We start from the raw sequence: 25,871 nt of genomic DNA, 5'->3' as shown, positions 1-25,871 counted from the left end.
CACACACACACCCTCCAGCTGGGCCATCTGTGGAGTGTGTTTCTTTTTCATGCTGTCTGTCTGTCTGTATTTCTCTGAGCAGGATCTTTACAGCCGTAATGCCCATGATGGCAGCTGGACTGATCATAGATGACCCCACGCTGCAGCCCATCCGACAGCTTGTCTCCCTTGTAGGCACCGTTTCTCTGGTTTCCTTTTGAGTTGTGCCTTTGGAATGGCTACTGGGGCTGGCATGTCTTCTTGGCTACTTCAGCTGCATGGCTGTGACTCGTGTGTTCCCATTTCAAACGGGTCTCAAAACGTCATTTCAAATGTGCCCGACGATGCGCTCGACGCGCATGAGTGACGCCGCGGAGTCTCAGCTCTGTCACCGATAATTCTCTTTGTCTCTTCTGTTTCCATTCTAAAACCATCTTGTCCATGTTCCAGTAAAGACGGGCCTTTGAGTGACGGGTCAGTAAGCTGCGTCCCTGTGGTCCCCCGCGTGACACTAACACTGTTTTCAGTCTTCACGCTGGAGCTTTCTAAACTGCTGTTCTGCCAAGCCATCACCAGCAAGCCATCTGCTCCTGCTAAAAAAAGAGAAGCAGAGGAGGGGAGCCATGTTTTGATTCTTCCTGTGTTCCTTTGGGCAGGATCCGCTAAGTGGCTTTCCTTAGTTGAGTCCTGCGGACATGAAGTGGCAAGTGATGTGTTGCTGCTGAATTCCTGGCCCGCTGTTTCCCCGATTTACATTATGGAAGGAGTCCCTGGGTGGCACAAACGGTTAAGCGCTCCACTACTAACCAAAAGGCTGGCATTTCGAACTCACCCAGAGGCACCTCAGAAGAAAGGCCTGGCGATCTGCTTCTGAAAGGTCACAGCCTTGAAAACCGTATGGAGCAGTTCTACTCTGCACACATGGGGTCGCCATGAATTGGAATCGACTCGATGGCAACTAACAACAAATCATGGAAAGAGCTCGCAAATAACCTCGTATGAGAATCCTGTCTTCACTTGCGAGCACACGTATATGTTTTAGAGAAGAGACCCTAGTTGCCTCAGAGCATTTCCCCAGATAAACTTGGGTTGCCCAGTTGCTGTGAGTCGGAATCGACTCAAAGGCGGCAGATTTTTTTTGTTTCTCCACTGTCCAGGAGCCCTAGTGGCACAGTGGTTAAAGCACTCAGCTGCTAACCAAAAGGTCGGTGGTTCAAACTCACCAGCCGCTCCGTGGGAGAAAGATGTGGCGGTCTGCTTCCATAAAGATTACAGCCTTGGAAATCCTGTGGGGCAGTTCTGATCTGTCCTATGGGGTCGCCATGAGTCGGAATCGACTTGGCTGGCAGCAACAGATTGTTTTGTTGGGTTAGCCTCTGTCTGTGTGGACTTGAAGCTGACCTTGATCTGAATGGGCCACAATGCAAGCTTTCTGCTTGTGACTTCCACCTTTATCTTTTAGACATCAAACTGTTCACCCTGAGCAGTGTGCAATAGTTACAAAACAAAAAAAACCAAACCCGTTGCCATCGAGCTTTTCCAACAGTCACAGCTACTTTAAAAAGACCTCTTGGTCTGAATTAGCTGTTGCTGTGTAGCTAGTAATAGGGATAAATTGTAAAGGCTCTCGCCATTAAATCAATTTTTGACACTCCAAGTTAGTGTTTGCTAAGTTGCATCACATACTATATTCACAATTTTTATCTAATCAGAGAACAACGTGTACTACCGTTTTATATATAGAAAGAAATCAAGATATGTCTCTATATCTGTATATACAGTCCCTAAAAACAAAGAAACCAACCAACCCACTGCCGTCAAGTCGATTCCGACTCATAGCGACCCTGTAGGACAGAGAACAGCCCCATAGGGTTTCCAGGGAGCAGCTGGTGGATTCGAATTACCGATCTTTTGGTTAGCAGCCTGAGCTCTTAACCATTGCACCACCAGGGCTCCATACAGTCCCTAGGTGGTCAGAAAAGGTTGATGGTTCAAACCCATCCAGAAGCACCTTGGAAGAAAGGCCTGGCTATCTGCTTTCAAAAGGTCACAGCCTTGAAAACCCTATGGCAAAATTGCACTCTGCACACGTGAGGTTGCCATGAGTTGGAACTTACCTGATGGCAACTAACAACAACGTTTATATATATATACACATATACACACATATACGTATGTTTATACACATATACATATGTATATACACGTATGCATATATACACACATATGCATATATACACACATATGCATATATACACACACACACAGGTAGTCCCCAACTTACGACTTACCCGAGTTACTATGAACCGCACTTACACCATCTGTTTTTGTTTTTGTACATCTTATCACATCTTGTCATAGTAATACCTCCAACCAGTAGTTACGGACCAATCCCTGTAAAGCCTATTATATTAAAAATTCAAGGTACATACAGTGTTTCACAAGAACAAATGGGCGCTGCTTTGCGATGCACATCAAAATATTATTACTGTATTATGTTACAGATGTTTTAGTGTATCTGGAAGTGTTTCTTTAATGCTTCTTATGCACAGAAAAGTACACTATATACTAACATAGACAAACATTTGATTAACTGACATTCGAACGTAATTAACTGTTCTGATTTACCTACAAATTCGATTTAAAGACAGATTTAGGAACAGAACTCATTCATTATCCTTGGACTCCTGTACATATAATGTTGCAGCATGTAATTTGCTGATGCTATCACTCTCAGATGTTCACTCGCAGATGTTCAATGTTATGATTTACTGTTCAGAACACTGCCTTACAGCAGGCTATAGCAATAATAATGAAAACTAAAAAAAGAGGTATTTGACTTACATCAGAACCGATTTACAATGGAGTCGTCGGAATGGAACTCCATCATAAGTTAGGGACTACCTGTATATATTCGTTACTTAATATATTTTTAAATTGTATCATTTTTCTTTATTTAAATGCCTACTTTTAGCCTCATCCTAAGCAATGATATCTTCAAAACCTGGGCTTTGATGTGCTACTTATACATTTTCCTGATTCACATTAAGTCAGTATGTAATTATTTAAAATATTAATCTGTCTACATCAAAATCATCTTGCCCTGCACATGGCTCTCAGGGATTCCGTTTCTGTGATGAGGCTAGTTAAAGGAATCCACCGTTTCGGTTTGCAGTCGCTCTTGTTGCCCCTGGTTGGGGGCAGGCATTCTCAGTAGTGCCTAAGGCAGGAGATCCGTCACCCATCACGGACACACACGCCCGTTCCCAGTGTGCCACTCCCAAGATGCCATGACTAAATGGCACGCACAGCCCCCTGCTGCTTCCTTAGAAACTAGGATGTGCACCCCCAACTTTTTCTCCCACGGCCTGAGTTGATTTGCCCCTCCTGCATTTGCTGCTCCGTGTCCCTGGCACCGAAACATGTAAAGTTCACAGCCAAGGGGAAGACGCTCATTTCTTTCTTTCCTTCCCCTTCCCAAAAGGTTTAGCTTCTTCTCCCGAGACAAAAAGCGCCTGGCCAACGCACAGAGGAGCACGCATGTCCAGGAGTCCTTCGGCCAGTGGGCAAACTCGCACCGAGATGACGGCTACACAGAGCAAGGACAGGAAGCCCTGCAGCACCTGTGACCTTGACCCTCGTCTATCCTGGGACCCGAACTGTCTGCCGTCAGTGCCTGCCACTGAATCTGGCGGCCCCAGGTGTCGCTGCCTTACATGCCTCTCAGTTGTTTCAGACGCTGTCTCGAAACTGAACCCTGAAACAGACTTGTCTCCTCTGAGGAAGGACCCTTCCAAAGTGATGCCAAACTCTAAAGAACTGTTTATTTATATCCAGGGCTCTCACCGTTTACAGCAGATGACTACGACCCCTTCGGTTATCTATTTAATAATCCCATGAACTGAGGCTGGCCTTTGCACTAACTTTAGTAAAACACGAGCTTCTTTAAACCAAATACATCACTCGCCACTAGAATTGCTATTTGACTTGGTTTGTTTACAATTCTCTGTAGAGATTTTTTGATCATCCGTGTTGTACTTAAGTGGGAGGGGGGAAGGGGGTAGCCTTCCATTAGTCATGCTAATGAAATGATCAGGGTGATGGTATATTATAGGGGATGAATCGACTGGACAGGCAAGGCCTCTGAAGTCACAGGAGCAGCTGGCCCAGCTCAGACACAGAGCAACAGAAAATAGGGACAGCAGTTTCCCTACCCAGCAACTGGAGACAACTTTGCAAGAGCCTGTAATCCTCTGTTGTACCCTGTCCCTGGTGATGCCTAGAGCATGGAGCTGTGTTCAAGGCGAGAGTGCCTTGGAATCTGCTGTGAGTTATGCAGTACTAACCAAACAAAGTTGCTAAGGATGAGACATTGCAACATCTCGTGTGGATTTTTTCCCCCGGCATCTTTTTTCCTTTTAGCATTCACTCTATGGGTGGTGCAACGGTTAAGGTACTCAGCTGCTAACCGAAAGGTTGGCAGTTCGAGTCCACCCAGAGGCACCTCAGAGGACAGACCTGGAGATCTGCTACTGAAAAATGAGCCGTTGAAAACCCTCTGGAGCACAGTTCTACTCTGACGCACATGGGGTTGCCATGAGTCGGAATCGACTTGATGGCAGCTGGGTTTTTTTTTGCATCACGCAGCCCCCTGCTAAGAAGACAAATGTGCCAAAGCAGACTGGGAACAGAGTGGGGGAGCCTAGGGGATGCAGAATGGTGGGCAGGGGGAGACTGGACTGAGAAGGGCGGTGGGTGGAAGATGGCTTGAGGACCGTGTGGCTGGCCAGTTCACAGGACTGCCATGGTCCCTGGAGACAGACATCCTGTCTGCAACCCGTGACTTGGGGGTTTGCCCAGACAAAACTCTTTCTCTCCACTCACAGAGCTTCCAGTGCAGAGCTGGGAGCTCACAAATTGCAAGGGTGGCGTTTCCTACAGAAGCACTCAAGGCCATGTGACAGGGGCTGTTTGGTACACATTCTACTATTATTTGCTAAAAGCCATCAGATCAATTTGCAGACTCTGCAATGCAGCCCATTTCCATATTGCTGACAAAATGATGAGATAGGATAGTGGTGTTCTTTAGAGCAGTGGGCCTCACACCTGGCTGCCCAGTAGAATTAGAATTTATCCTTAGAATAAAAGCATGTGTACTGAGTGTCTTATACTGGGTTCTCTAGAGAAGCAAAACCAGTGAAGTGTCTATATACATAGAGATTTATGTCAAGGAAATGGCTCACGTGGTTGTGGAGGCTGGAAAAGTCTCAAGACCGTCAGTCAGGCCAGAGGCTTCTCCTGACTTATGTAGCTGCAGGAGCTGGTGAACCCAAGATGGGCAGACAACAGGCCTCTGGCTCACAGGCTTTGGAGGCTGACAAATCCCAAGATTGGCAGGTAAGCTGGCAGGCCCCTGGCTCACAGACTGCAGAGGCTGACAAATCCCACGATGGGTAAGTAAGCTGCTAGCTCAAGTCCCAAGAATCGGAGGTCAGATGAACAGGAGCCAGCTGTAGGATCCAGAGCAAACAAAAGCCCGTGAGCCTTGCCAAAGAGTCCACCTATACTGGATGCAGGCCACACCTCCAAGGAAACGCCCTTTCAACTGATTGGCTACTCACAGCAGATACCATCATGGAGGTGATCGCATTATATCTGATATCATCATAGAGGCGACTACATCATTATATGACTGCCAAACTACATCCTAACTGAAACCACTGAGAATCATAGCCCAGCCAAGTTGACATACAACCTTAACCACCACACTCAAAAATCCCCCTTCCACCCCTTTCCCACAGGTAACCAGTGTTACCAGTTTCTTAGGTTATCTTTCTAGAAATATTTTGTAAATATATATATATAACATATATACACACACATACATACATGTGTATGTTTCTAACACTTCCCTTATTTTTTTATACATAAATGGCAGCATATTACATACATGCTGTTCTGTACCTTGCATTTTTCGCTTAAAATATCCTGAGGATCACTCCATGTCAGTATGTTAGATAGCGGTTCCCAATCCAGGGCAATGTTGCTCTTCCAGGGGACATTTGACAGTGTCTAGAGACCAGGTCAGCAGGTTAAATGCACCAGCTGCTCTTTGGAAATCCTATGGGGCAGTTCTACTCTGTCCTGTAAGGACACTGTGAGTTGGAATCGACAGCAACAGGTAGAGACATTTTTGGTTGTTGCAGCTGGAGAGGGGAATGCTGCAGGCCAGGAAGACTGCTAAACACCCTACAGGACAGCCCCCCCCACGTTACCTGGTCCCAAATGCCAACAGTGCCAAAGTTGAGAAACCGTGGCCTATTGTATACGTGTACGATTTATTAACGCTTATCCAACCTCCCACTCACGGGCAGGTTAAGTTCATTCCACTTGCATTCCCACAAACTGCTGCAGGTAAATACACCCTTTCTCATGTGTGCACAAGACTGCAGGATAAACTAGGAGCAGGTGGTTATGCGTTAGACTGTCCTCCAAAACGGTATGTTGACATCCTAACCCCTGCTACCTGTGAACGCGATCTTGTTTGGAAGTAGGGTCTTTGCAGATGTTATTAGCTAACATAAGGTCTTACTGGAGTAGCGTGGGCCCTCATCTCTTTATGACTGGTATCCTCGTAAAAGGCAAAGAAGATGAACACACAGGGAAGACGGCCACATGGAGACAGATGTAGAGACTGGAGTGATTCAGCTCCAAGCCAAGGAACGCTAAGGATTTCCTGGAACTGCTAGAAGCTAAGAGAGGCCAAGAGGGATTCCTGTACAGCCTGCAGCCTGCAGAGGGGGCATGGCCCTGCCAACACCTTGATTTCAGACTTCTGGGCTGCAGAACTGTGAGAGAATCAATGTGTTGTTTTAAGCCCCCCCAATCTGTTGTATTTTGTTACAGCAGCCACAGGAAGCTCATACAGAGAATGAAGAAGATAAATTCATAATGTCAGTGTGTTCAGCTTGAACCTGTGTTCGAGACTGGAAGGAAAACTTACTCCAACCTTGTTATCATCAGTGACGTTTATTCACTCGAGACTTACACTTTGTATAAAAAGTCCATGCAAATCACTTAGGCTTTATCTTCATCTTCTATTTTACTGTTGAGCCTCCATTTACTTCTGTCCCTCTTCTCCCTGCCCTTGATCCTGTTATCTCTAAAATCCCTCTCTCTCTCCCAGTCATTTTCAGGCCACACCCTGGCTGGCTCTCTTTCCTGCCACCGCTTCTCACGGCCCCTGTCGTGGTCTCGATCCCTCGGCCTCGAGTCCCAGTGTCTTTCCCGGGACGGAGACCGCTCCCTCCTTTCCCTTTTTCCCTCTCTGTAGAGTTCGTTCTTAACAACAGGCAGATTAATAGGTTTTCGAAAAGGCCGATCCCGTCCCCCAAATCTCAGCTGCCCAGATTCCTTTTTCCCCCCGAGACCTCCTCCGAGCCGCCGAGGAATCCACCCTTTGAGAGTCCTTTCCAGCTCATAGTCCACAAATATCTCATGCTGGTCGATGACGAGGCCATCTGCATCTCTGTAAGCGTTCAACAGGGAACGTTCATCCTTGTATTCTATGAAGGCGTAGCCTTTTGAAAAGCCGGTGACCAAGTCCCTAACCAGCCGAAGCCGCCGGATGTCACCGTATCGGGAAAACACCTCCTTTAACTTGTCCTCTTTGGTCTGCAGGTTGAGTCTGGCCACAAACAGGGTGAGAAGGGGATCTCCTGTGACGCCTTTGTTGGGGACATAGCGGGCCAGCATTGCCCTCCAGACTGCCCGGTCATGTGGTTCTTCGTCGGTGCCATCGATGCTGCCGGCTTTCAGTGGGTCATACTCCTTGGCGATGGGCATCCACTTGTTCATGTTCTGAGAAGGATAAGAGCAAGCATTCAGGTAGCGTCTGCTCTGTGCCAGGCACCCATTATGTAATCCTCCCACCAACCCGATGAAGTAGGTACTATTACTCAGCCCTTCCTGCAGTTAGCGAAGGAAGCAGATCCCCGCAGAGGCCAAGGCCTCCCAGCTAGCAAGCAGGGGAGTCAGTATCGAAGTCAGGCACAGAGATGGCTCACACCCATCCCTCCACCCTCCTATCAGGACAAAGCAGAGGACAACGGTGTGCTTGCGTTCGATCCATGTGTGTATCGCCCTGCTGAGCCACACGAGGGCACTTACCAATGACAATGTCTGGTGCGGTCGACCAGTCGTGGAGCCGAGCCTGGATGAAAATCGAGGCTCACCTTTCAAGGACTTATAAATGGCCCTAGGAAAACCCACTCAGGAATTGCTGTGAAAAGCCGCATTTCAAAAAACTCTTCACTACCAGGAATTCCAAACGTGCCAACTATTTCAAAAATTCTGACAAACTTAATTTTACAGAGTTTATTTGGTTTCAGAAACAGGCAGCAAGGTGTCAGCGAGAGATGCTTCGCCGGGCAGAGTAAAGCTAGGAGTTTTTACAACAGGTAAAAGGCAGACAGAGAAACAAAGCAAAGCATCTTTCATCTGTTTTGTTACATCAGTTCATGTAAGAGCAGGATGTACAGAACGCACAAACATTTAAACTTATTTATTCAGAAGTCTGTTTAATGTCTGAACTAAAATTTCTGAGGGAGGAAGCAAATGTGCAGGCAGAAACATGGATCCCAATGAGGTGAAAAGGAGATGGGAATTTCAAATGAGGGGGGCCAAGGTGGAGTCATCCAAGCCTCTTTAACTCTTTTACAGAGCCTTATTTTTAACTCCAGCAGGTCTGCAGAGTAAAATACACATTCAACACAACGTAGAGAACAGTGTAAGAACCCTCCATGAGCTGTGGGGACCATGGTCTCAGGGAACATCTAGCTCAACTGGCGTAACAGTTTATAAAGACGATGTTGTGCATTCTACCTTGGTGAGTAGCATCTGGGGTCTTAAAAGCCCGTGAGCAGCCATCTAAGGTACTCCACTGGTCTCACCCCTTTGGGAGCAAGGGAGAATGAAGAGAATACGATACAAGGAAAAGATCAGCCCAAAGGACTAATGGACCACAGCTACCATGGCCTCCACCAGACTTCCAGTACAGCTAGATGGTGCCCGGCTACCACCACTGACTGCTCTGACCGTGATCACAATAGAGGGTCCTGGACAGAGCTGGAGAAGGATGTAGAACAAAATTCTAACTCACAGAAAAAAGACCAGATTTACTGGCCTGACAGACTGGAGAAAGCCCTAGAGTATGGCCCCTGGACACCCTTTTAGCTTAGTGGTGAAGTCACTCCCGAAGTTCACCATTCAGCCGGGGACTGGACAGCCTCATAAAGCAAAATGGGACTAATGAGGTACAGCAGTCCAGGGACAAGGACTAGAAGGCAGGAGGGGACAGGAAAGCTGGTGATAGGGAACCCAAGGTTGAGAAGGGACAGTGTTGACATGTCGTGGGGTTGTTAACCATTGTCATAGGGCAATATGTGTACTAACTGTTCAGTGAGGAACTATTTGTTCTGCAAACTTTCATCTAAGGTACAAAAAAAAAAAAGGAATTATCTATGTGGGATCAAATTGACAACAGCAACTCAAAAGGTTTGATGGGAAGCCTAGGGGGCAGTGAGTTGAAGATAACAGTGATGGAATAATTTGGAAAAGGATAGTGAGAATAGCAGTACAACTGGAAGAATGTAATCGATGTCACTGAATTGTACATGTAGAAACTTTTGAAATGGTGTACCTTTGGCTATGTATATTTTCACCAAAAAAAAGGTCCTCCAAGGTCAAGAGGGGAGAGTGTTGACATGTCATGAGGTTGTTAACTAATGTCATAAAACACTATGTGTACTGTTTAATGAGAAACTATTTGTTCTGTAAACCTTCATCTAAAGTACAATTAAAAAAAAAAAAAAAAAGAACCCTCCATGAACTCACCAGGCTCCAACCATGACCAGCATGTGGCCAGTCTTGTTTCATCTCCACCCCACTCACATCCCTGCCCTTGGATTATTTTGAAGCAATTTCTAGACATTACATCATTCATCTGTACATACCTCAGTATGCATCACTGAAAGATAAGGACTTTAAAAAAAAAACCCACAAGGGGAAATGGTGATTTGAATGCAGCCTTCTGCAGTAAACAGAGAGCAAAGCTAAGACCACAGTGACCCACCCGCAGACTCCTTGCTGCAGTTTATGCCTTGGAGCATGAGAACTGATCGCAAGGGCAATTTTAGCCCAGCAAGCCCACTCCAGTCGTCCTTACTTCTGATCCAGGGTAATGAATTCATGTGAGTCTTTGCTGGAATAAGGTGCTTGCCAACATTTCAGACACTGCTAATACTTCGATGACCGCCTCTGTAAAAGGTGTAGAGTCAATGCTGAAAGACATTATTTAGAAACCAGGGCTCTGTGAAATACATATGGTGATCCTCATTCCTAATGCGTCTGCAACTTTTCTCTCGATTGCCCTCAAGGGTCCTTTTTGTTGTTCAGCTGATGGGTTATGTGGTGGAGTGACTGCTTATGGGGTACACTGTGGACTTATTTTTCCCCCACTACGAAAGCCAGACACCTACAAAATAAAACTCAAAGCCAGTGGTGCAGCAGTCAAAACCCTCACTCAGCATCTCACCATACCACATCACTATTTCTTTTTAAAATAATATTTTATCGTGTTATTGGTGAAGGTTTACACAGCAGTAGGTTCCCATTCAACAATTTCTACACAAGTTGTTCTGTGACATTGGTTACATTCTTCACACTGCGTAAACCTTCTCATTATTTCTGTCCTGGTTGTTCCACTTCCATTAATTGAATTTCCCTGCCCCCTAACACTGTCATCTTTGTTTTAAAAAAACTGTTGACCATTTGGTTTCAGAGCACAGTACTTACAGTTGATATTCATTATTTTGTGAGCCAATCTGTTATTTAGCTACAGGGTGATCTTGGGGTTAGTTTCGGTTCACGGTCTGAAGAGTATCTCTGGGCAACAGTCTCAGGGAGTCCTCCAGTCTCAGCCAGTCCAATAGGTCTGTTTTTGTTTTTTAGGAATTCGAGGTTCTGGCTAACCCTATTCTTAAACCAGGCAGGATCCCTCCTCCTCCTCTGAAAGCACCCTGATCCCGTGTCCTTCCCTGTAGAATTTCCACTGCTGGGACTATTCTCTTCCCTTCCACTTCCCACATCGCCACTTGTGAAAATTCTACCGTCCATCCAAGTCAAGCTTCAAGCCCCTCCTAAATGAAGCAAATCTGCCTCTCCCACAGCTCACTGTACCTCTTCTGTAGTAAGGATCCCATGTTGCCCAATCAGGCCTCTGGGTGGTGCAAAAGGTTTGCCCTCCCCTACTAACCAAAAGGTTGGTGATTTGAGTCCACCCAGAGGCACCTAAGAAGAAAGGCCTGGTAATCCACTTCCGTAAAGATTCCAGCCAAGAAAACCCTAGATAGCTCAGTACTACTGTGTAACACGTGGGGTTGCCACTGAGTTGGGATCAACTCAATGGCAACTTTTTTTTTCCCCCAATCCAGAAACCACTCTTCAGTCTAGTGCCTGCCTTGCTTTGTCTCCAGATCCTAGGACACTTCCTGATAAATACTATGGAACTGAACCAACTCCAATCAAAATTCACAGAGCTTTTCTGTCCAAGTCAGGTAAAAAGGATCACTTCATTTGAGAACTGAGAGGCAGGACCTCAACAGTACACCGTCTGCCACTACGCTGTAAAAATAAGGCAATGTCAAGAGACAAAAGGGCCACATAAACCAGAGACTCCATCAGCCTAACCCCAGAAGAACTAGATGGTACCCAGCTACCACCAGTGACCTCCCTGACAGGGAACACAACAAAGAGTCCCTGATGAAGCAGGAGAAGAGTGTGGTGCAGAACTCAAATTCAGGTAAAAAGACCAGACTTAATGGTTTGACTGAGACTGGAGGAACCCCTGAAACCATGGCCCCCAGATGCTCTGTTAACCAGAACTAAAACTATTTCTGATGCCCACTGTTCAGACAAAGATTAGACTGCACTATGAAACATAAAATAATACTCGTGAGGAGTGTGCTTCTTAGTTCAAGCAAATACACGAGACCAAATGGGTGGCTCCTGTCCAGAGGCAGGATGAGAAGGCAGGAAGGGACAGGAACTTGGTTGGATGGATACAGGAAACCCAGGGAGGAAAGGGGGAGTGTGCTGTCACATTACAGGGATTGCAACTAGGGTCACAAAACAATACGTGTATAAATTTTTGTATGAGAAATTGAGCTGTGAACTTTCCCCATAAGCACAATTAAAAAAAAAAAAAAAAAGGGCAACGTATGTCTGTCATCGTTAACAAGCAACTTTGGTGAAGCCGCCTCTCTGGTGTCCTTATCAGTAAAAGGTTGAGAAACAGCTGGAGCCTTGAAGAGAGCACTGGAAGAGAGTGAGACCGCTTTGGTCCCGATCTAGGCTCCGCCCCCCACTCACTTTGTGCCTCGTCCACGGGAAGAGAAAATACTGCGCTATGTCGTTTAGGTCTACCTACAATTCTTGGATTCTAATCTTACTCACCTCCTCCATCACAGAGTTGCAGGAAAAACTAAGGATTATAATAATTACAGTTAATTTGTACTGAACATTTAGGAGGCACCGGGCACTGTGCTAAGCACTAAAATCATCTCACCCTCAAAACAATACCATCTTGTTTGTTATTGCCACTTCAGATGAGGAAAGTGAGACACAAGAACCTTGTCTTTTGCCCCAATCACAAAACTAAGAAGTAGCCCAGCCAGGGGGTTAGAATCCAAAGGCTGTTTCGATTACAGAGCTCGAGTTCTTAACCATTCTTTAAATAGCTTGCATGAAACATAAAGCTTTGGAGATGGAATGTAAAAAAAAAAAAAAAAAAAAAATCCACCAGGATTCTGGGTTTGTGAGCCTGAAAACTTCCTCCACACCCCAAGTAAGAAAGAATCCTTTCCTCATTCAACAGAAAATGGTCACAAAGATCCACTCTAAAAACTGATATTATTATAATAGAGCTCCTGTTCAAAGCTTTACGAGTTCTTCAAATTAAAATCTGAAGACAGTTACAAAGAGATAAATGTGGATGTTCTGTTGGCTCCCCCATCTGCGTTCTTCTATCAACACTAAATGCCAAGAGAGCAGCAGGCTTTGCTGCTTCTCATTAATCCTCCTACATGTACTTTCCTCCGTTGCAGCATTATTTTGAGATTTCCTACCACGATCTCTTTGGATTTTTATTCTCATCATTACTTCTTAAATGGGGATGAGATCTGAGAGATAAAGAGTGGGGACTGAGGTAGGAAAGTGAAAAAGAGCACTGGATCGGGAGTCAGAACACCCACGCTTAAATCTTAAATTTTGAGCTTTGGGATTCTTAACTGTAAAATGTAGCTCAATGCCACCTCACTGGGCTTTTGTGGAGATAACGTAAGAAATGTCTATAAAAGTGCCTTCTAATTATTAATTATGACACAGACGAAACTTATTTTTTTTAAAAAAGTCACGCCTTCTTACCGGGTCTTTGGGTACGACTTTCCCACGCTTTCCACCCAGTTGTGCTACAAAAATGAAGAGCCCATCAACGCCTCCCCGGGCATGCGCAGTAGCACCGTAAGCGCAAAGGTGGAAGTCTCGGTGGAAAAACCTATTATCCCAATCCCTCCATACGTATTCGCCTTGGCCGCCGGCCCTCAAGGCCCCTCACTTTCTGGGTGGGCGTAGGGTGGAAAGGCTCTTCTTCCCAGCCTACCTCTTCTCCCCACTCCCCTCAACACAACCCCAAAAGGTCTACCCCTTTGCCAGTTTTTAACATGGCGGCCCATACACGCGCAGATGCACCGTCCACGCCGAAATTGCGTCTTCTGTCTCGTCAGTGTGGGCCCCGCTCTTTCCATACCGCTTCCACTCACCTCAGCAAGATTCGGGTTTCCTTTCTCACGGAGACTGGCGCCCGGATCGAAGCGACGGAAGATTCCTCATGCCTGTCTCAGCCGGACCTTTGCATTGAGAGAAGCAGATTCGCCACAGGCAGTGGGGTTTTTTTTTTTTTTTTTTTTTTTTTTTTTTTTTTGTTGTTGTTGTTTGTTTTTTTTTTTTTTTTAAGAAAATTAATACATGCATCGAGGATCGGGGTCGTATAACTTCTAGGAAAATTAGCTTTTAATTTTTTTTAAATTTTCTATGCGAAGACCAAAATTGCTAAATTGAGCAGTTGCGTTGAAAAACTTCCGAATGTGCAGTTGTTTTCAAGCAGTTGAATTTCTCTCCCGTAGCGAAGGGATCTTTTGGTTCATAGACTCACTTTTGAGAATCTGATTTCATTATGGTTTATTCCTTAGAAAATGCATATGCCGGTTCACATGAAATTTTGTACGTTTTTTCAGAGTTTCAATAACCCGTAGATTTAATAAATTCGTTCCCCCCACGCGAAAAACAGTTTCTCAAAATGAACTTCCGGCCATTGACTTTAGTACCAAAAACCAAAAAAACCGAACCCGTGCTCGTCGAGTGAATTCCGACTCACAGCGACCCTGTAGTACAGAGCAGAAGTGCCTCATACGGTTGCCAAGGAGCTGCTGGTGGATTCGAACTGCCAACCTTTTTTTGGATAGCCGCCGAGCTCTTAACCACTCTAACCAAAAAAAATAAAAATAAAAAAGAGGGGCATCCCACCCCCAAATCTATGAACTCAGAATTTCCGGAAATTTGCATTTTTAGCAAGTCCCCGGGTGATTCTTTAAGCATACTGAAGAACTTGGCGAAGTTTTTTATGGGGAGGGGACGGCAGAGACCGTGTGGTCGATAAATATTTACAGAATGGATAGATGAACACATTCCGCTGACGTTTCTTTTTGGATCGGTCAATACATTCTATTACATTAGGACGTGATCCTGTTACAACTTGATATTCGTTGTTAAAAACCTGCTTGCTTAAATTTGTGAAATTCCTCAGCCACGCCTTTTTCTGATTAATCCTTACTAGTGGGTGGCTTCTGTAGATGACTGATCTCATTTTGATTCCAATCTTACTCTTAGAAGGTAGTCTTATTTCTAATGACTGTTGTTAGTTACCGTCGTGTGGCCCCAGCTCGTGGCAACCTTATGTATAACAACTAAACGTTGCCCGGGTCCTTTGCTGTCTCCACAATTGTTGGTATGTTTGTTGTGGCTGTTGTACCAGTGCATCTCATTGAGGGTTTCGGTCCTTTTCGCTGACCATCTACATTACCAAACTTGATGTCCTTTTCTAGTGATTAGTTTTTCCTGTCCAAAGTAAGCAAGCTGAAATCTCCTTTAATGCCGCCGTCCACAAACACACACCCCGAATAACATCATCTAAGTAAAAAAAAGAAAGCAAAAGTCCTCTTATGCAAACAAAGACTCAAAACAAGTGCCTGGTCACCACCCTTCCTGCCACCAAATTATTTTTGTTAAAACCTTCAACTCCTAGGGATGAAGTCATTGGCCCAGAGTTACAGGCATTTAAACGAAACAGGGAAATCTCCAAATCGTTGCTGTTTCCTTGCATGATTTAAGAGTAACAACCTAAAAATTATATGAAGAACAGGAAGTCCATATTGAGTGTGCCACTCAGAAAGTGTTGCCACAGATATTCAGAAGAGCATAAGACTTAATTTGCTTGATGTGCCAAATGGGAAGATATTTGCTAACGGAACTTTCATATTTGTAGATATCAGCCCCAAACATTTACAGTTTTATTTTTATTAAGTGTGACCACCCACTTACTTTTGTTTCCCATTTTACTGTTTTCTTTGCTTAACTATGAATAAGGCATGACCTTATTTCATGTTCCCTTTTTCAGTCATTCTTTGGTTTCTGTCCAAAGGAAGGGAAAAGAAAAATGCAGCTGCGTGCCACTGTATGCCTGTGTTAAATCTCAGGGGAAAAGGGAAATATTTGTTAAACCTTTGTATCAGGATATATCAACGGGACTTCTTTTTAAGCTTTGTTGTAGCCGTGTTCTATATGTGTTATTGGCCCAACTACATACCCTATTCCCAAATAATTGTACAAACTTGGGAAATTTCTTATACTTAATACCTTTGTGACAAACATAGTTTATAATAATAGCTGAAATTTATTGAGCACTTATTATGTGCCAGCCACTTTTCTAAGTACTTCACTACAATCTTATCAAGTAGATTCTGTAATTATCCCCATTTTACAGTTGGGAAAACTGAGCCCAGGGGGTAATTTACTTGCCTGCAGCCACACAGCTTACAAATGGCTGGGCCAGGATTTGAACCCTTGTGGTCTGGCTGTGGAACTCACTCATTTGTTCTCAAATTTAAGTGTGAATCAGAATTACCTGGAAGTCTTGTTAAAACACAGATGGCTGGGCTCCACCCCGGGAGTTTCTGATTCAGTAGCTCTAGGGTGGCACCCATTAATTTGCATTTCTAACAAGTTTCCAGGTGATGCTGATGCTGTTGGTTCCAGAACACACTTTAAGAACCTCTGCTATAACTCATTGTAGTCATTTTCATAATTTCCCAACGGAGAGGGAGAGAGAAGAGCTATGATTACATTCCAATAGAGTATCAAATTTTATGAGGTATCTAAGACAAGTGACTTCTGTACATGTTATCAGGAGGGGTCAATCCCCAGAGAAGGACATCATGCTTGGTAAAAGCAGCGAGTCATCAAAAAAGAGGAAGACCCTCAATGAGATAGATTGACACAGTGGGCTCAAGCATAACAATGACCATGAGGATGGCTCAGGACCACGAAGTGTTTCTTTCTGTTGTACAAAGGGTTGCTATGAGTTGGAACCAACTCAACAGCACGTAACAACAACAAGAGAAGATTATTAACATTTTATAAAAATAGCCAACATTCATTGATGCTAGACCCTGTCGTAGGCACTATGCATGTGTAATCTCACTTAATCCTCACGTCAGTCTTGGGGAATAGATACTTTTATTTTTTCCAGATTACAGTGAGGAACCAGTGGTTCAGAGAGATTTGGAAAATTGGTCAAGTTTATAAACTAGCGAGTAGCAATTGCGGGGTTCAAGTCAAGGATTGCTAACTCCACAGTCCTTTTGACTACTATACTGAAGACTTTGCAAAGAGTAAATGCTCAGTAAATACACGGTTAAATTAATGAACATAAGAATCTTTGAATTTTATATCAAAAGCATATCTACTCAATGGAAGACATTTTGACATTTTTAAGTTATGACTTACTGGGATTTACTGTGTGGCAAAAGGATGTAAAGCATAGAGGAAGGAAGCTATGGCACCTCAGAGGATGAATTTCTAGGGAACTGTAAAAGCAGAAGGAACTTTTAACAAGGACAGTGATGCAGAAGATACTGGGGAGAGTGAAGATAAAAAAAAGAAACTCAGTATAACATTGAATTCTTTCTGTTGACCTTGCTCTGGGAAGTCTATTTCTAGTTCTCAAGGCACCAGATATAGTTCAAAAAAAAAAAAAAAAACGAAGAAAGAAATTTTAAAATATTACAGTATATTTCATATGATTACATTTAAATTTTTGCTTGTAACGTCACAGTACCACAATACAGTATAATACGTGGTCTTTTGTGAGTGGCTTCTTCCACTGGGCATAATGTTCTCAAGATTCATTCATATCATAGCATGTATCAGAACTTCATTCCTCATTATGACTGAATAATAATCCATTATATAAAATCTACATTTTCTTTGTGGTAACCCTAATATTTTATCTCGGTTTTTAATCACTTGCTGTAGCTCCCGTCTGAACTGTGGGTTACTCAGCCACTTGTGCAGAAACTCTGCTTTGATTGTTAGGACACTGTACTCTCTGAAAATAATGTCTGCTTGCTTTGTTTTTTGTACACTCCTTGTATACTTTCTACTGTGGTTCTAGAACCTCAGTGTGGAGATAATTACGTACATCTGCTTCTGAGAAAGTTGCCAGTATACTCTTGGAAAAGACAAAAGTTCCATTGCTGAATTTTCTATGACCTTTACAAACCTCTAATCAAACCTAAAGTAACTCAATTTTAGTAACCCACACTGCTAATATTCTCAGTAATACTGATCCTGTGTATCTGTAGAATGTTTCAAAGCACACAATGATTTTTGACTTGATTACTCCTCCACCCCCACCCATGTAGGAAAGTGTCCGGTACACAAGCGGTTCCTTCATAAATAAGAGTTGAAGAATGAAGAGATGGCAGCAGCTCACTCCCCTTATGTCATGATTTCATATATTCCTAGAAGCACCGCCAGCACTAAGTATTGTTGTCGTTAGTTGCCAGTGGACTGTATTCCAACTCATGGCAACCCCATGTGTGCAGAGTAACGGTGCTCTATAGAGTTTTCAAGGGTGTGACCTTTCAGAAGCAGATCGCCAGACCTGTCTTCCCAGGCGCCTCTAGGTGGATTCAACCCACCAACCTTTTGGCTATCAGTCCAGCGATTACCCATTTGTGCCACCCAGGGACTCCTAGCAAAGTCATTAGTCTGTACTTTAAAAATGTACTGTTACTGCCCACATTATACAGAGGAGGAAACCGAAGCTCACAAATTAAGTAACTTGCCCTAAGAGTCAGTAAAGTGGATGGGGCAGGGGCTCTCCGTTTTACTGAGGATCAGAGTGAAGTCAGGTGATGATGACAGTTGGCCTGGGCGCTTTGCGAAACCTCAGGCCGCCTGATTTCCGTACAGTGCTCTGTCCAGTACGCTGCTCACAGCAGCTCTGTCCCTAATTTGCCGCAGGCTTCGGGAAATCCCCTCCAAGACAGCCCCGGATGTTCCTCCACATACGCTGCAAATTCTAGGGCTGTAAAGCTTTGAGTATAGAAAGGAACAAGTTGGGTCCTTTGACCCTCTTTCCTGGACCTCAACGTGGAAACTCCGCCTCCTGTCTCCATGGAAACACAGCTTCACAAGCCCTGGCACTAAGGGCGGAGCTCAGATCCCCGCTTCCCCCGAGCTGGCTACGGCTCCCAGGCTTGGAAAAGCGCTTTCCCCACTTCTCGGTTGTCGTCGTTCCTCTTCTCGGCTGCTGTCCGGCTCAGCTGTCTCTTCGTGCCCCGGACCTCACCCCAGCGCGCTGTCCAGAGTCCGCCTTCCGGCGCGTCCTCCTGGGGACCTTGCGCCCCGCGCCCGGCACGCCCCCCGCAGCGCTGATTGGCGGCTCGGGCCACCCCCGCCCCTGCGGGTAGGGGCTCGCCCAGCCGAAAGTTCTCTGCGCCGCCGGGAGGAAGTTGAGGCTTTGGAGAGTCTGAGAAAGTATCTTCGAAGGCTACAAGGGCCTGGTGGCCATGGAGGAGCCCCCTTTGCGCGAGGAGGAGGAAGAGGGGGACGGGGACGAGGTAGGGCCCGAGGGGGCGCTGGACAAGAGTCCCTCCCAGCTGACCGCCGAGGACGTCTATGACATCTCCTACGTGATGGGCCGCGAGCTCATGGCCCTGGGCAGCGACCCCCGCGTGACACAGCTGCAGTTCAAAATCGTCCGCGTCCTAGAGATGCTGGAAGCTCTGGTGAATGAGGGCAGCCTGGAGGCGGAGGAGCTGCGGATGGAGAGGGACAGCCTGAGGAAAGAGTTGCAGGCGCTGCGCAGGGAGGGCCCGTCGGCCGGTGGGGAGGTGAGTGTGGGCGCCGGGGGCATGCCTGGGGAGTGGGGGGCGTCCACGGAACCGGAGGCCACTTGCCTTTCTTTTCTTTAATATTTTATTTTTGTTGTTGTTGTTGAGAATGTATACAGCAGAACACATGCCAGTTGAACAATTTCTACACGTACAATTCAGTGACATTGATTACATTCCTCGAGTTGTGCAACCATTCTCACCTTCCTTTTCTGAGTTGTTTCTCTTTCGTTAGCGTAAACTCACTGTCCCCTAAGCGTCCTATCTGACCTTTCGAGTTGCTATTGTCAATTTCATCCCACAGAACCAAAAAAAAAAAAAACCAAACTCGCTGCTGTGGAGTCAAATCCAACTCCTAGCGACCCTGTAGGACAGAGTAGAACTGCCCCATAGGGTTTCCAAGGAGCGCCTGGTGGATTCCAACAGCAGACCTTTTGGTTAGCAGCCAAACTTAACCACTGCACCACCAGGGTTTCCTATCCCATAGAGATAGCTCTGAAAAGAGTACAGTGCTCAAGGCAGACATTCTTTACTAGTTAAGCTAAACTATAGTTTGGTTTTAAGAAGACTTCAGGGGATATTTTTGGTTTAAGGTTTAACGATTATCTCATGGCAGTAGTTTTGGGGGCTCCTTGCCTTTCTTCAACATCCAAGCCCCTCAAAAACAATTCCCTGCAAGTATCCAGTCCTCCATTGAGAACCATTATGGCGATTAACATTTATTGAGCACTTACTAGGTGCTGGCACTGCGCTGGGTACGGGGCTCCCAACATTTTTGACCATGACCTACAGCCATGGTTCTCAAGGGTTTGCATGCATCAGTTTGCACAGAGTGTGCCTTACAACACAGAGTGCTGGCCCTTGGCCTCAAAGTTTCTGATTTAGCAGGTCTTGAGTGGGACCTGGTGGCACAGTGGTTAAGCTCTCTGCTGCTAACCTGAAAGGTTGGAGGTTCGAACCAACCCACTTGCTTTTGAGGTTCAAGAGAAGTTAAATGACTTATGCAAGATCAGTCAGCCCACAGTCTGGGCAGTTTTCCCATTACCTCCAACCCAAGGTACAAAGGTGTAGAAACCCCACTAAGTTCCTGAGGGTGGTGTGGTATGCCCAGAAGCTGGGTGGTTTCCTGTGTGGGGCAAAATGGACAGCTTCACCAGGCAGCGATGAGGTGGCACTTTTTTCTCCCCAAACCACAGTCTTAAGAACTGGGGGAGGGAGGAAAGGGCAGAGAGAATGAATGCTTAGTGCCACTAGACAGTTCATAAAAATATGCCTTGTTCTTTCTTTTTCAAAAAATGTACATTCAAAATCCAAAAGGTACAATGGTCAACAATTACTTTAAAACACAGATGAGAATGTAAGGGGGCAGGGAAACTAGATTAATGGAAACGGAACTACAGAACGGAAATAATGAGAATGTTCGCGCATCATGAAGAATGTAACCAACGTCACTGAAGAACTTGTGTAGAAATTGTTGAATGGGAACCTAGACTGCTGTGTAAATCTTTACCGAAAACACAATAATTTTTTTCTTTTTTAAATCCAAAGCATACAAAGCTGTTTGCCGTTAAAAACCTCCCTCCCCATCTCTCTCCACCCCTAGCCACCCAGTTCCTCTCCCTGGAGAAAATTAAAATGATCAATTTCTCGTGTCTTGCTTTATGCAACACAAGCAGATATGAATATATTTGTTTTAGACGAATGATAGCATATTGTTGTTCTGCCTTTTGCTTATTTTCATTTAACATAGAAGATTGTACTAAATCATAATATATAACTTCCATAACATGGAAGTTGTAATAAATCAGAATAAAAAGAGCCTCTTCATTTCTAGTGGCTTTTGAAACATTCCATTGTGCGGTACTATCAACTGTTCAACCTGGATGTTCTTAACTTATAGTTCCTGGCCGCCCAAGAGGACAATGATTTAATTGAAGAGATCTGTGGTTTTACATTTAACGTTACATTTAATAAACAAAATCACATTTATAAATAAAATTACATTTTTATTTTCACCGACCTCCAACTGAAATTTATAATTTTCTTCAATTATGAATGTAGACGACAAACTGCAGTAATATCAAGAGTATCTGTGACTGTCGCTATGAGTTGGAGTCAACCCAACTGCAACGGGTTTGGTTTTTTTTTTGTTTCTGTTTTTGGTGACTGCCACCAATAGAAATCACAGATACTGTCATATCAAGGTATGTGAGTAGCACACACAGTTTGCGCTCAGCTGCTAACTGAAAGGTTGGCGGTTCAAATCCACCCATAATTGCCGAAGAAGAAAGGCCTAGTGATCTGTTCCCGGAAAGATGATAGCCAAGGGAACCCTATGGAGCTCCGTTCTGCTCTGTAACACTTAGGATTGGCATCGCTGGCGATAGGTTTTTTCATATCACGTTACAGTAGAGCACATATCTCACAGCATTGTTCCTGGTGAGCACTACTTTGAAATAACAGTAGTTGTTAGACCTACAGCTAGATCCTATTATTTAAGGCATGAATAAAGAAGCAGCTATATTAATTATACATTGGTTTTTCAAATATCTGACAACTGTATTTCATCTAAGGAGGCCTGGTGGTGCAGTAGTTAAAGAGCTCAGTGGCTAACCTGAAAGTCGGCAGTCTGAACCCACCAGCTGCTCCATGGGAGAAAGATGTGGCAGTTTGCTTCTGTAAAGATTACACCCTTGGAAACTGTATGGGCAGTTCTACTCTGTCCTGTGTGGTTGTTGTTAGGTGCTGTCGAGTTGGTTCTGACTCATAGTGACCCTATGGGACAGAGTAGAACTGCCTTATAGGGTTTCCAAGGAGCGGCTGGTGGATTTGAACTGCCGACCTTTTGGTTAGCACCTGAGCTCTTAACCACTATGCCGCCAGGGCTCCATTCTGTCCTACAGGGTTACCATAAGTCAGAATCAGTTTGATCGCGATAGGTTTTGGTATTTCATCTTAACTGGTTTCCTTATGATCCTATGAATTTTATTTTATGCTTTTAAAAACATTGTTTTAGGAGGGGATCTTTACCAAACTGCCAAGAGTGCCCGTGACTTGCAAATGGTTTTGAAACTCCGCTTTAACCAGCCTCCTATCAAAAGACATTTATTTCCCAATCTTTTGCTCTTACCACATGCCAACAGTGAATAACCCTGACGTGTGCTGTGCGGCCTCTGAGGGAGAGAGGACCGTGAGGAAACAGAATCATTGGGTCAAAGGGAAAGTGCGTTGGAAATTTTGAGAGATGTTGCCAAACTGCACTCCAAATTGCGTAACAAGCTTGCTCCCTCAGCCACCCTCAGAGAGACAGACCATTGGAGAGTGCCTGCAGTCTTTACAGTGTAACGTGTTTTCAGACTGTTTGATCTTTGTCAGCCTGATAGATGAAACACTGTAGCTTGGTATTGTGTGTCTCTTTATAGCGTGCCTCATCCTTTTTATCATCTGTAGAGTATTCCAGTGTGTGGTTGTGCCTTAGTTAATTTAACTAGGCTAGTATTAATGAACATTTGTGTTGTTTTCAAACTTTTGCTTAATTTGAACTTTATTTTGAAAAAATTTCAAACCTACGGAAAAGTTACAAGAACACCTGTATACAGTTCACTTCAATTCAGGTGTTAACATTTTCCTATACTTTTACTTTATCTGTCTCTGTATGTATGTACGTATAGGCACACACAGACACATATATATATATACGCAAATAATATTTATGTGTGTATATTATTTATTCATTCATATATTTTTGCTCCACTATTTGAGAATTACTTGCAGATGTTATGATGCTTTATTTCTAAATACTTGTGTGTATCTCCTAAGATATACCATTCCATAATCACGATAATTTATCAAACTCAGGAACTTTAAAATTGATAGAATACTAAGATCTTATAAACCATCCATATTCAAAATTCAGCAATAATAATATCCCAATAATACCCTTTATAGAATTTTTTGTCTGATGCACGATCCCGCCCAGGGTCACACGTTGCCACCAGCCCTGTTGGATTAGGGCCCACGCTACTTCACTATGACCTTATGCTAACTTAACTAGTTATGCCTGCAAAGACATTATTTCCAGATAAAGTCACATTCACAGGTACTAAAGGGCAGGACTGTGAGTTGGAAGTGACTTAACAGGACACAACAACAATGAGGGGTAGGACTTCAACATATTTTGGGGGAGACACAATTAAACTCATAACAGATACTTAGAACTTTTGCTTCTTTACCATCAGCAAAACACTTCCAGTGGGCAAAGTCTTCAGCTCACAGGGTCCCTGTTATTGTTGTTGGGTGCCATCAAGTTGATTCTGACTCATAGTGACCCCATGTGACAGAATAGAACTACCCCATTGGGTTTCCTACGCTGTGATCTTTACTGAGCAGATCAGCAGGTCTTTCTCCCATGGTCACGCTGGGTGGTTTCGAACCGCCGACCTTTCAGTTGGCATCCAAGTGCTTAAGCGTTTGCACCACAAGGGCTCCTTTACAGGGTCCCTAGGAGCCACAAAACCAGAGAACGTTCCTTTCTGGGATGGACAATCCATTCTCATAAGGGAAACTGTACAAGTGGTGTCTCTTCTTACAGGTGAGCCTGGGGCCAGACAAAATGGTGGTGGACCTGACAGATCCCAACAGGCCCCGCTTCACGCTGCAGGAGCTGAGGGATGTGCTGCAGGAGCGCAATAAACTCAAGGCGCAGCTGCTGGTGGCCCAGGAAGAGCTGCAGTGCTACAAGAGGTGGGGCTCCTGCCGCAGAGCCAGACTCGCCTGGCGCTCCTTGATGCAAATTCCTTCTTTTCTTCATTCAACCAATGTGTTGAAGACCAGTGATGTGCTGTACACTGTTCCAGGCACTGGGGATACAGCAGTGAACAAAACAGAGAAAGCCCATGCTAGTCTAGTGGGGGAGACAGGCAATCAACAAAACTCAAAATGAACACGCATAATAATGGTGCTAGGTGCTCTAAAGAATACAAGACAAGGTGTGGGATAGAGAGTGAAGTGCAGTGGGTGGGAGTGTGTGTGCTATTTTCAATTAGGTGATCAGGGAAGACCCCTTTGATGTGAATGACAAGAACCAGGCAACCATGTAAAGATTTTGGGGCAAAATGGAGTAGGAGGTGCAAAGGCCCTGAGGTGGGAACCAGCGTGGCCGGTTCAAGAAACCAATATGGCAGGACCCCAGAATGCAAGGTAGAGTGGGTCAGGAAGAGACTGGGGAGGTATGAAATGAGAACTCATTGGAGTTTTAATTAGGAGAATGACAAGATCCTTTTTGTTTTTTGAAAGACCAATATGGTAATTTTGACATCTGAACTACTATGGTTATGTAAGAGAATGTTCTTGTTCTTAGGAAATACACACTGAAGTATTTAGGAGTAAGATGTCTCCAACTTACTCTTAAATGGTTCAGAAAAAAGATGGATGGATGGGTGGGTGGATGGATGGACGGATGGGCAGATGGACAGACAGGCAGACAACTGGAGAGGGAATATGGGAAATCATTGTACTAATCTTGCAGCTTTTCTGTAAGTTTGAAATGATTTAAAAATTAAAAGTTAAAGAAGATGACAGTGGCTTCAGTGTAGAATGGATTATAGGACAAGCAAGAGAGAAAACCAGGAGACAAGTGAGGAAGTAAGAGCTGTTGCTCCATCAGGTCTGGAAATTACTGTATCCATTTACACTGCCATTTCCCCAAATATCTTCCTTTATGTAACTATTTCTTGAAAAGGGTGGTCTTTATCCTATCTATGGTCGAATAATTCTGATAAATACCGAGTTAAACAAAGCAGATATGCTTATACGCAGAAGGAAAGGCCAAGAGAATAAAAACACAGTGCCAGCTAATATTTACCGAGCACTCATCTAAATGTTTCCCAAGCATCACTTCAATTAGTGCTCACCGCAAGCTTGTCAGTTCAGGTACTGCTAACCTGTCGCAGTGGCGACGGTAATCGGGACGGCGAAGACAGTAACCAACTGCACAACTCTTACAGAGAAGTGGGGCCAGGAGGGTCACTCTGAGGAGTCGACCTGGCTTCAGTCCCAGGAGTTTATTTTATAGTCAGTACAGCAAGCAATAAAGCAATTAACGAAACAATGGGCTTTGGGTGTGGGCAAGGGAGAAGGAATTCAGGTAAACAAGCCAATCCGTAAAGGGACAATAGGTTTGGGAAAACAAATCATGACAAGTCTCAACATGTTGGAGTCAAGTCTCAACATGCTGTGCAGCATAGAGGCCTGTGGGGGCTGCAGTTGTCAATAGTGCAGCCATGTTTAAATGGCATATATCCCCACATTTCCCCCCTTTTG

The 25,871-nt window shown here is 44.6% G+C and overlaps 3 protein-coding genes across 9 annotated transcripts in view; 2 read left to right on the top strand and 1 right to left on the bottom strand.

The window, feature by feature from the left end:
• Window positions 1-3,608, top strand: part of RILPL1 (Rab interacting lysosomal protein like 1) — a 45,249-nt gene extending 41,641 nt beyond the window's left edge. The window contains exon 7 of the mRNA XM_004384989.1: window positions 3,464-3,608. Within this exon, the coding sequence (XP_004385046.1) occupies window positions 3,464-3,608 (145 nt within the window). The remainder of the gene's footprint in view (window positions 1-3,463) is intronic.
• Window positions 3,609-6,994: 3,386 nt separating this feature from the next.
• On the bottom strand, window positions 6,995-13,976 carry SNRNP35 (small nuclear ribonucleoprotein U11/U12 subunit 35). 6 transcript variants are annotated; one of them, XM_023739245.1, is made up of 4 exons: window positions 13,857-13,953; window positions 10,205-10,296; window positions 8,149-8,191; window positions 6,995-7,839 (listed from the first exon to the last, which is right to left on the bottom strand). In XM_023739245.1, the coding sequence occupies exon 4, from the start codon at window positions 7,834-7,836 to the stop codon at window positions 7,057-7,059; it is 780 nt and encodes a 259-aa protein (XP_023595013.1). In that variant the 5' UTR covers window positions 7,837-7,839; window positions 8,149-8,191; window positions 10,205-10,296; window positions 13,857-13,953; the 3' UTR covers window positions 6,995-7,056. The 6 variants fall into 6 exon arrangements, with proteins under 6 accessions (XP_023595013.1, XP_023595014.1, XP_023595010.1 ...); XM_023739246.1 differs by lacking the exon at window positions 8,149-8,191 and having other exon boundaries at window positions 10,205-10,319; window positions 13,857-13,976; XM_023739242.1 differs by lacking the exon at window positions 8,149-8,191.
• Window positions 13,977-18,663: 4,687 nt separating this feature from the next.
• RILPL2 (Rab interacting lysosomal protein like 2) overlaps window positions 18,664-25,871 on the top strand; it is a 19,087-nt gene continuing 11,879 nt past the window's right edge. Inside the window, exons 1-2 of one of the 2 annotated variants that reach the window (XM_012558037.2) lie at window positions 18,664-19,550; window positions 24,142-24,293. In XM_012558037.2, the coding sequence (XP_012413491.1) occupies window positions 19,227-19,550; window positions 24,142-24,293 (476 nt within the window). In that variant the 5' untranslated portion in view covers window positions 18,664-19,226. The remainder of the gene's footprint in view (window positions 19,551-24,141; window positions 24,294-25,871) is intronic. The other variant, XM_023739241.1, reaches the window with a different exon arrangement.

This window comes from Trichechus manatus, unplaced genomic scaffold (assembly GCF_000243295.1).
Source record: "Trichechus manatus latirostris isolate Lorelei unplaced genomic scaffold, TriManLat1.0 scaffold00131, whole genome shotgun sequence".
Taxonomy (NCBI): Eukaryota; Metazoa; Chordata; class Mammalia; order Sirenia; family Trichechidae; genus Trichechus; species Trichechus manatus.
Note: the sequence above shows the minus strand (reverse complement) of the source record. Positions and strands in the feature narration are given on the sequence as shown.

Excerpts from the sequence above, each read along its gene's own strand:
- SNRNP35 (XM_023739246.1), bottom strand. The coding sequence starts at position 7,836 with ATGAACAAGTGGATGCCCATCGCCAAGGAGTATGACCCACTGAAAGCC.